The sequence below is a fragment of the Melozone crissalis genome, unplaced genomic scaffold (assembly GCF_028551555.1).
Source record: "Melozone crissalis strain CALT ecotype California unplaced genomic scaffold, PUWL_Pcris_2 ptg000120l_1, whole genome shotgun sequence".
NCBI lineage: Eukaryota > Metazoa > Chordata > Aves > Passeriformes > Passerellidae > Melozone > Melozone crissalis.
In genome coordinates this window covers 6,147,062-6,158,342 of record NW_026535896.1, presented here as the reverse complement: position 1 = coordinate 6,158,342, position 11,281 = coordinate 6,147,062, and the positions used below count along the sequence as shown (strand labels likewise).

Here is an 11,281-nt window from a genome sequence, read left to right as displayed (position 1 = left end):
TCAAAACAATGAGACCCCTTGCCACTCTAAAAGAGATGACAAACTGAGAAAACCCCGGGTTCAAGCAGCAGCTCACTCAGTCTCTGATCAGTCCCTCCGGTGCTGGAATTGTCGCAGGCCAGGCCTGGCCCGGTGGGCCACAGCTGCAGCTGCCGGTGCTCTTCTGGGTGTTCAGTCCAGAGCAGTTTCAAGAGGTCCAAAGAAAAAGGAAAAAAAACAGTCCAGGGAACTTCTTTGCCTCAGCTAGCTAACACTAACTAAAAAGCAAAAGAAGAACTCCCTGCCCCGCTGTCCGTCCGCAGACAACACAGTCCAGGAGCAGGAATGTGGAGGAGTGAGTGCAGTGTCTGAAAACAAACTGCACGCTTCTTCTCTCCCCCTCCTTCACTCTCTGTAACACTCTTAAAGGTACAAAACTTATTATTATTCGACATAAACAGAATGATACGATTGGGGATAAAAGCATCATATAGTCAACCCAGGACACATGGTGACACTGTGGAGCCCCATGGAACTGAGGAATCCATTGTGACTGATAGGCAAGATGTCTTTACAGACAATTTGATGGGTGAATGTAGGGGTATTAACATCCTTGAATTGGGTCTTAATGTTTCTACTAACTTCAAGCAACAGGTTTATTACAGAGCCCAGATGGCTCGGCTTCTGAAACAGGTGAATGGGTTTGCATGAGCTTGAGTTAATGAACTTTGGGTTAAAATGACGAGTTCAAGAGGGGAATATGGGGTTGGGGATTCAGGAAGGCTGTACCTTCCTCATACCTCAACCAATAGGGAATAGAAGAGGGCAACATGCAGCCAGGAGCTTAGGATAAAAAGAGGCTACACCCTCTGAAACCTCAAAAGAGAAAACCCTGTGGGCATGTGCCCTGGTGGATTCTCTCCCTTTATTCCATTAAAGTTGAAGGACTCTTCTCTCTCCTTTATGGACACTGGCTTTTCATAGTGTGATTTTCCGTACATGACACTCTGGAACATCACACAACCAAGGAGCCATTGTGACACATCAAGGCCCTGTTGGAACAGAAAAACCATTGCTGACAGTACAGAACTCATGGAAAGGCGCCATTGGAACAATGCAGATCCAAGGACACCATGGTGACACTATGGAACCTCATGGAATCAGAGAGACCATTGTGACACTCTGGTACCTCAGAGAATCAGGGGGACCATTACGAAATTCAGGACTCCTGTAGAACCAAGGGTCAAGGATGAAGCTGTGGGGCCCATAGAACCAAGGAGCCATTGGGACACAGCGCGGCCGCAGGGAGCCGAGGGGCCATGGTGACATTGCAAGGGCTCAGGGAAGCATGGGGCTATTGTGACACTACAGAAGAAAGGAGAACAATGTGACACTCCAGGGCCTCGTGGAACCAAGGAGACCATTGTGACACTGTGGGACCCCATGGAACCCAAGGGGTCAGGGAACAAGGCGACAGGGAACAGGTATGGCTGGTTTGGCCACCCAGAGGCTGCTGGACAGGTCTGGCTGACTTTGGCATGTCAAGGCTGCTTCTCCTCTGCCCCTGAAGCACTGGGACTCTGGGCTTTCCTTTCTATGGGAGAGAATTGTCCTTCCCCTCCAGGAGCTCATGGTCAAAACTGGGATTCCTCCCCCAAATTTTCTTATATGCAAAGATTGTTCCCAGATGAAATCTGCCAGGAGAGACACATCTGGCTGCCTTGGCCACCCAGGGGCCACCTCTCATCTGCCTTTAAAACACTGGGACCATGTGCTTTTCTTTCTTATGGGAAAAAACCATCCATCTCGACTAGGTGCCCATGGCCAAAACTGAGAATCTGCCTCCAGAATTCCCCATATCCAAGGATAGCTCCCAGACAAAAGCTGCCAGGACTGATAAGTCTGGCTGGCCTTGGCTTTCTGAGGGCTGACAATCATCTGCCTCTGAAACACTGGAGCTTTGTGCTTTCCTTCCTAATGAAAAGGACTTGTCTTCCTGTCCAGGCACTCATAGCCAAAACTGAGATTCCACCTCCAAAATGCCCTATGTCCAAGGAGAGTCCCAAGATGAAAGGTGCCAGGACAGACAGGTCTGGCTGTGTTGGCCTAAGGGTGGCCACCTCTCATCTTCTTCAAAACCACTTAGACTTGGCATTTTTTTTCCTATTGGTAAAAACCATCCATCCTGACCCGGTGCCCATAGCCAAACCTGGAATTCTACCTCCAAAACTCCGTACATCCAAGGATTGCTCCCAAATGAAAGCCAGACAGGTCTAGCTGACCTTGCCACTTGGGAGCTGTCCCTCACCTGCCTCAAAACACTGTGGCTCAATGCTTTCCTTCCTATGGAAAAGAACCATCCTTCTTCTCAAGGAATCCAAAGTCAAAATTGAGATTTCTCCTCTGAAATTCCAAATATCCAAGCACTCCTCTATGACAAAAGCTGCCATAACAATCAGGTCTGGCTGGCTTGGGAGCCAGGACAGGAGCCACCTGTCTCCTCTTCTGCCTTTGAAACACTTGGGCTCCGTGCTTTCCTTCCTCTGAAAAAGAACTGTCATTCTTATCTACAAAGAAATGGCCAAAATTGGGATTCCACCTCCCAAATTCCCTATATCCAAGAGTTACTTTCATACAAAAGCAACTAGAACAGAGAGGTCTGGCTGACTTAGGCCTCTGATGGCCACCTTTCGTTTGCCCCTCAAATATTGGTGTTCCCTGCTTTCCTTCCTATGTAAAAGAACCACGCTTCTCCTCCAGGTGCCCATGTCTGAAATTGGGATTCCACCTCCAAAATTCTGTATATCCAAGGGTTGCTCCCAGGTAAATCTGTCAGTACCATCAAGTCTGGCTGGCCTTGGCCTCTGGTGGATGCCCCTGCAACACTGGGGTTGGGTTCTTTCTTTCCCATGGAGATCCCTGGGACACTGTGGGGACCTCATGGAACCAAGGGGATCATTGTGGCACCACTGGAACCCATGGAACCAAGGGGATCATGGTGGCACCACTGGAGCCCATGGAACCAAGGGGCCATGGTGACACATCGGAGCTTCATGGAACACAGAGACCATTATGACTCTGTGGGGCCTGATGGAACCATGGAGACCATTGCGATCCTTCAGGGCCTCGTGTCACCAAGGGGGTATTATGACACCTCAGGTCCTCATGGAAGCAAGGGACCACTGGGACACTGTGGGGCCCCATGGAACCAAGGGAACAGGGAGCAGGTCTGGCTGCAAGCACTGAGCCCAGCTGGGGTCAGGGAACCATCTGCAGGCCCCAGGTGAGATATGAACTCTTTCAGTGCTTCCATCCTCCCTCCAGTGAGAGAAAAGGACAAAGTGCAGGCACATAGAGGAGCAACATGAAGACACCAAGGTCATGAAGAGGAAGTCGAGTCCCAGATGGGAGGGATGAGGAGATGTCCTGATCTTGGGGCTGAAATCCTCTTGTAAAGCCATGGAGAAGGATGTAACTGATACATCAGACTCTCCTTTTCCCTGTATCGCATTGAAAAGTACAAGGAAATTACTTGTTCAGCAAAGGCCTCCATGCTAAAGTAGCAAATGTCAAAGTAGCTGTGATCCCATGAGAAGTTTGAACATGGAAAAAGGGAAGTGTGATGAGATCCTGTGCCTTCACAGGGAGAAGAAAAAGATGTCCTCAGAGATGAAGATGATTTCAGAAATAGATGAAGAGAATCTTTGCTCTTACACAGCTTATCTTTTAACTAATACCCCATAAGTTGACATGGCCCGTAAACACAACTGTAAAAGAGCTTTGAACAACTGGGAGGGATGTCAGAATTGTAGATTTTTCTGGGCAGTTGCTATTCATGGAAATTGAGAGCGACAAGAGAAGTGTCTCTTCTGGAGAAGTCTCCATAGCATGAAAGAGAGACTCCTCTCCTTAAGTGAACTCAAGAAAGACTATTCTAGTTGGGGTAAACTGACTGAAAATTCTAGGTTTGTCTCTTTATATTGTCATTAAGAAAGAAAAGGTTGTAGGGAGAGGAGAAGTTTTCTGAAAGTTTTGTTCCTATTACTCTTTCTTTTAGTTGCTATTAATGAACTTTTCCTTATACCCTCTTAAAGTTTTGAGCCTGCTTTGGCATTCTCCTAATCTTATCACACAGGAGGAAATGAGTAAGTATATTCTAGTGAGTGCACTGGTAATTAGCCAACACTGAACCCACAACAATAAATGCTGCATGCTCCAAGAAATCTCAAATTGGTGAACCAAAACCACTACAGAAATATTTCTGATGAACTGCACTAGAGCAGAGGGAAATAAAGGCAGAGCCATGGTTTCTCAGGACTTGTTTGATCCTAAAAACCCCTATGGTGCATTTGGAGCTGAGCCGTGGAATCTCAGGGCCTGAGAGGAGATTGCACAAACCTTTCCAGGAGTCAAAGTCAGAAGAAAATCCCAAAGTGTCTCAAATCATGGATGCGTCTGACTGAGGTCCATCTGCTACACAGGCTCCTCATGGACTCCTTGGAGGTGAGAAGTAGAGGCCAGATGGCACAAAAACTTCTCAGAGATTCAGTGTGGAAAGGAAAATCCAGAGTACCTTAAAAATCTTGAGTATCTCAAAGTATTAATGAGCCCCACTACATGTCAGTACAAAGCTCTCAAGGGACTCGTTAAAGCAGATAATTACGGCCATGATTGCAACAACCTCTCTTAGAGTCTGTATCAAAAGGGAAACATCAAGTACCTTAAAATAACTGAAGTAACTTGAAGCATTAATGAGCCCACTGAATGTTGTTACTGACAAAGCCTCTCCAGGGACTCATTACAGCAGATAATTGGAGGCCATGATTGCACAAACCTCTCAGAGACTCCAAGGCAAAAGCCAAACCCAAAGTCCTTTGAAAAACTCTGTGAGCATTAAGGAGCCCCCAGGGCCATTGCTGAGCAAGGCTCCCCAGGGACTCCTTCCAGCAGATCCTTGAGGCCACTGGGATGTGGGCTGGGGGGGAATGCTGAAGGCAGGACAAGGGGCTGACAGTGCCCAGCCTGGCTGGGGCTGCGCCAGGAGGCCCCAGTGCCTCAGGACAAGGTGTCTCCTCACAGCCCTTGGTGGCACAGACTCTGCTGTGCCCCAGGGCACCAAGATTTGGCTTCTCTTTGTCCCCACCTGTCAGCACTGCCTCCAGTTCTCTGCTCTGCCTGGGGTCTGGGGACACTTTCTCAGGCATGTCCCTCAGTGGGACCCATTAAAAGTCCAAGAAAGTTTTGAGTTGGATCCTGGCTTGGATTTCTGGAGAGATTTCTTCAGCTCCCTCTCAGGGACTGATGTTCAGGGCCTGAGCACAAAGCCCCAGAGGCTTGTTAAAGTCTTTGTGCTGGGTCTGTGCTGCTGAGCTGGGCTGGGCTCCTGGCACAGAGGCAGCTCCTGGTAACCAAGAAGAGCTTCAAAAGCACATTTCTCTTGATGAGCAGCTCTTCTGCCAGCCCAGCAGGGCCGGGGCACTGCCTGCAGCCACCCTGGGAACAGCATAGAGGCACAGAGAGCTTCAATCAGTCAGGGCTGGGAAGGTGCTGAGAAGTGCCTGGGGCAGAATCACTGCCAGCCCTTGGCACAGGAACCTCTGGCTGCAGGACAATGCAGCTGCAGCTCCTGGAGCCATCTCCTGAAGCTGGAACATCCCAATGCCTACAGACCTTGTGAGTACAACTCTGAGTATTTTTGGTGCAGGGGAGGTGAAATGCTCATCAAACTCTGATATGCTGAGGGGTTCTAATCAGTCATAGAATATTTCCAAGTCAAGGATTTTAACAAAAATGAGAAAATTTCTTAAGACTTTGAAATCAGTTTCCTGCTTTTGGAGAATGGCAGGGAGGGAGGATAAATATTAAAGGTAGGTTATGAATTATTAATTATGAATTTTGACAAGTGTCTGAGGCATCTGAAACTGTTACTTTTGGTGATTGTAGGGTCACAGGAGATCCCTAATGTGCTTTCAGCCTTTCTGTCCATGGACAGCACCAGCATCACTTTTGCTGGAGCCATCAGGCTCAGTCTGAGCTCTCCTTTCTCCAAGCTACAAACAGAACCTGCCCCCAGGCAGTGCCCTGCAAACAGCCAGGGTTCTGTCCGGCCAAGGAGAGGGCACAGAGATTTGGGGTCTGTGAGTGCTGGCATGGAGAGATCAGGCACAGGGAAACACCTGCAGAAGGGAAATCTCCAGGAAGCAGAGAAAAGATTGGGCAATGAGAGGAAACAAAAACCAGCAATGCTGTGGCAGGGAGAGTTTAAAGATGTCCACAGGATCCCCTCCAGTGCAGCCCCTCCCTCTGAACAAGCCCACTCCCTCAGGTCCCCCAAGCCAAGCCTCTGCCCTCAGGGCTGGGGCTCCAAGGCGTGCAGCCCCTCCTGTGCAGGCAGAGCTGCAGCAGAGCCGTGGGGCAGCTCTGCAGCCCCGGGCTTAGTTCCCTCTGCAGAGCACAGGGCTGGGAGCAGCTGCCCGGCCCTGGGGGCTCTGGCAGGGGGCACAGCTGGCTCAGGGTGACGCTGTCCCCAGTGCCCGGCTCTGGGCAATGCTGGCAGTGCAGCCAGGGAAGGAGCTGCATCTCCCTTCACCCAATGCCATCTTAAGGACACTTGGAAGTCTCCCTGAGATTTCAATCCAAGCGAGGAGCTTCAATCCAGGGTGCAAACCTGTCCTAGAGCCTCTCTGTGTTATCTGAAAGCCCCAGGATGAGGCACAGAAGTTCTAGGTTGAGAAAATGCCGTTGGGTTGGTGAAATGAGCCCTGTATGCCCTTGGGTGCAAATGTGGGGCTGAGACTCTAAGAAGGGGATGGACATTTGGTGGACTGTGGGGGATCCATATGCTCTCAGCATTATCAGGATGGTTTTTAAAGGAAACATCAGAGCATTTTCATCCTGTGTCTGAGAATGCTGAAAGCCCACAAAACCTGGGACATGACTTGGAGACAGACCACCTCCCCTCACTCTCCACTCACCACCTTGCTTCAGACAACTCACTCTGTTCTCCCTGATGGCAGCAGAAATGCTGAGAGTTTCTGACATCCAAAAATAGTCAGCAGGAGAAAGGGAAGAGGAGTATAAAAAACTCTAGAATATTTAAACAGACTTTCCCATTCCTGACGGTGCAGATGTTAACATGGCCTTCTGTGTTAAAAGGGTTTCAAAGTGGAACATGAGGACAGGTCCCAGTCCTCCTCCCACATCTGCATAGCAATGTTGAATTATAAAAACACTGTATGTAGTTGCCCTGAACCTGAAGTCTCACTAAGGCACCAACAGTCAAGGCTCCCCATTAGGAGCTGAAGGAAAATCTGCTAGAAAATCAAATGGGTGTCAGAGGGTTACAGGAGAAGGGTCTGTAGGAAAAGGCTTTGATTTTGCTGGAAGAAGTTCCTCCTAACCTGTCACTGACTTTTCTCCATGAACAGCTCCCCAAGTACATCCTCAGCAAATGTCCAACAGCAGCTCCATCAGGCACTTCCTCCTGCTGGCATTGGCAGACACGTGGCAGCTGCAGCTCCTGCACTTCTGCCTCTTGCTGGGCATCTCCCTGGCTGCCCTCCTGGGCAATGGCCTCATCATCAGCGCCGTAGCCTGCAGCCACCACCTGCACACGCCCATGTTCTTCTTCCTGCTCAACCTGGCCCTCAGCGACCTGGGCTTCATCTGCACCACTGTCCCCAAAGCCATGCACAATTCCCTCTGGGACACCAGAACCATCTCCTACACTGGATGTGCGGCACAGGTTTTCTTTTTTGTGTTCTGTGGTGTAACAGAGCTTTACCTCCTGACCATCATGTGCTACGACCGCTATGTGTCCATCTGCAAACTCCTGCACTACGGGACCCTCCTGGGCAGCAGAGCTTGCGCTCACATGGCAGCAGCTGCCTGGGACAGTGCCTTTCTCTATTCACTGCTGCACACAGCCAATACATTTTCCCTGCCCCTGTTCCATGGCAATGCCCTGGGCCAGTTCTTCTGCGAAATCCCCCAGATCCTCAAGCTCTCCTGCTCCAAATCCTGTCTCAGGGAACTTGGGCTCATTGCTGTAAGTGCCTGTTTGGTATTTGGCTGTTTTGTGCTCATTGTTTTCTCTTATGTGAAGATCTTCAGGGTTGTGCTAAGGATCCCGTCTGAGCAGGGACGGCACAAAGCCTTTTCCACCTGCCTTCCTCACCTGGCTGTGGTCTCTCTGTACCTCAGCACTTCAGTGTTTGCTCACCTGAAGCCCCCCTCCATGTCCTCCCCCTCCTTGGATCTGGCCCTGTCAGTTCTGTACTCGGTGGTGCCTCCAGCCCTGAACCCCCTCATCTACAGCCTGAGAAACCAGGAGCTCAAGGCTTCTGTGTGGAGACTGATGGCTGGATGCATTCAGAAACATTAAACTGCTGGCCAATTTCTGCCAATCACTTGTAATAAAAGTCATCTTATTGATGGTTTGATTGTGGATTTTTTCCTTTATATTAGTTTTATCATATTGTCCTCAAAGAAACGTCATTGTTTGAGCAATTCCTCATTTTGTTTCTCTCCACGTTCCCTGTGGTCACAGACTGTGTCAATGATGAGTTATGTTCTTGGTGGCTTTCTAGGAACTAAAGGATCTCCCAGCAGAGTTTTCTGCAGAGATGCCCTTTTGTTGCCTTCTCTGGAGCTGCAGCAGCAATGTCTGTGTGCAGAGCTGGGGCAGATCAGTGCTGGCACAGCAGCTGTGCCCAGCACCAGCAGCACTTGATGTTGCCAGTGCTGCTGCCGTGGCCCTGCCCCGCTGCCCTGCTGCCCCTGGTGTTGATGCAGGGCCTGAGTGCTCTCGGGGCCAGGCACAGTCCTGGGGGTGCCAGTGCTGGGGCTGCAGCAGGGAAAGGCCATGGGCACTGCTGGGGCAGCGCTGACGCCTCAGGCCAGGGCCTGGGGGCTCCAGGCTCCTTGCCCAGGCTCTCTCAAGAACACAGCCAGGCCAATGCTCAGCACAGAAAAGCCCGTGAGCAGCCCCAGGCTGGCTGCGGGCAGGCTGGGGGCAAACAGCATGGCTGGGGCTCTGCAAGGGCCCTGGGGCAGACGGGAAGGAGCAGCAGAGCAGGGGCTGATCCATCCCCAGTGTGCTGCACAGCCCAGGGCAGCGTCCCAGAGCATCCTCATGCAGCTGCCAACAACATCCCCCCTCTGCAGCCCTGGCCTCTCCCCCAGCTTAAACAGGCGCCCCATCCTTGCAGGCACAGACGCGGCAGCACTGGCTCAGCACCCACTGTTTGCATTGCACACAGCAGGGGGAGCACCCCCATGCTGTTGGTGTGGGGACATGAACCTGAAGGAGCACAAATGCCCTCAGCCCCTGGGGCCAGCAAGGGTTGGGGGACACCAGGGAAACCACTCAGCTTTGTCCTGGCCTCTGCAGTCAGCCAGAAAGTTTGTTCCCATCAGCTGGGAGCTTCCTGTCCCACTGCAGACGCTGTTGCTCAGAGCCACGGCTGCCTGGCAGCCACCCCCAAACTGCCCTGAGCATTTCCTTTGCTTCACATTTGCCTTCTTTATACCCCCTGCTTCACATTTCTTCTTATTGCCCACTCCAGGGGGCCCACAACTGGACACAGCACTCGAGGTGCTGCCCAACCATTGCTGAGTACAGGGGAAGAATCCCTGCCCTGCTCCTGCTGGCTACACCATTCCTGATGCAGGCCAGGAGCCATTGGCCTTCTTGCCCACCTGGGCACACTGCTGCCTCATGTCCAGCCTGCTGTCCATCAGTCCCTGCAGGTCCCTTTCTGCCTGGCTGCTGTCCAGCCACTCTGTCCCCAGCCTGTAGCACTGCAGGGCTTGTTGTGGCCAAAGTGCAGAACCCAGCACTTGGTCTTCCTAAACCTCACCTTTTTGGATTGGGCCCCTGGATCCACTCTGTCCCAGGCACTGTGCAGAGCCCTCCTACCCTCCAGCAGATCAACACTCACACCCAGTTTGGTGACATCTGCAAAGATGTCCTTGGTTCCATGGGGCCCCTCAGTGTCACAAAGGCCTCTTGGTCACATCAGGCCCTGCACTGTCACACTGGTCTCCTTGGATCCATGTGACCATGCAGAGCAAATGGTGTCCTTGGTTCCATGGGGCCCGAAATATGACAATGGTCTCCTTGGTTCCATGGGGCTACACAGTGTGACAATGTTCTCGTTGGTGCTGCAGTTTCACAGGAGCCCCTTGGTTCCATGGGCCCCCACAGTGTCAGAAAGGCCCCTTTGTTCCACTGGGCCGTGGAGTGTCCCAATGGTCTCCTTGATTTTGCAGTGTCAAAATGGTGAAACCCCTTGGTTATACAAGGCCCTGCAGTGTCACAATGGCCTCTGTGGTGCCACGAGGACCCAGAGTTTCATGATGCACTCCCTGGCTCCATTTGGCCCCAGAGCACCACAGTGGACCCCTGGTTCTGTGGGCCTGCACGGTGTCACCATGGTCCTCTTAGTTCCATGAGGCCCTGCAGTATCACAATGGCCCCAGTGTCCCCCAGTTATCACAGAATGACAGAATCAAATAGGCTGGAAAAGACCTTTGGGATCATCAGGCCCAACCAGTACCCTAATACTGCCTTGTCACCCAGATTATGGCACTAAGTGCCACTGGAGAGGGACAGTGACTCTGCCACCTCTCCCCTGGCCAGCCCATTCCAATGCCCACTCACCCTTTCTGTGAAGAACCTCTTCCTATTGTCCAGCCTTAACCTCGCCTGGTGCAGCTTAAGGCTGTGTCTTCTTGTCCTGCCCTCCAGCAGATCCACACTCACACCCAGCTTGGTGCCATCTGCAATTTGTGAATGGTGGACTTGATCCCCTCACCCAGATCATCAGTGAAGATATTCAACAGGACTGGGCCCAACACAGATCCCTGGGGACACCACCAGTGCCTGGACACCAGTGGGGTGCAGCACCATCCCCTCCACTCTCTGGGCCCAGCCTCCATCCAGCTCTTTACCCTGGGAAGGGTGAACATATCCAAGCCATGGGCTGCAGTTTTTCCAGGGAATTCTGTGGCTCGTGGTTTTAAAGGCTTTGAAGTCCAGGCACACAACATCCACAGCCTTTCCTGCATCCATAGGTGGGTCACCTGGTCATAAAAGGAGATCAGGTTGGTCAGGCAGGACCAGCCACCCCTAAATCCACGCTGGCTGGCTCTGATCCCTCGGCCATCCTGTGGGTGGCCAGTAATGGCACTCAGGGTGATCTGTTCCATAACCTTGCTGGGCACCCAGGTCAGGCTGACAGGCCTGGAGTTCTCCAGATCCTCCTTCCAGCCCTTCTTGGGGATTGGCTCACACTGGCAC

General features: G+C 51.6%; 1 protein-coding gene across 1 annotated transcript; it reads left to right on the top strand.

Annotated features, from left to right (window-relative positions):
- The first annotated feature begins 7,429 nt into the window (after positions 1–7,429).
- Positions 7,430–8,362, top strand: LOC128948288 (olfactory receptor 14I1-like). Its single transcript, XM_054292937.1, has one exon. It carries the CDS (start codon positions 7,430–7,432, stop codon positions 8,360–8,362), a length of 933 nt encoding a protein of 310 aa, XP_054148912.1.
- The last annotated feature ends 2,919 nt before the right edge of the window (positions 8,363–11,281 follow it).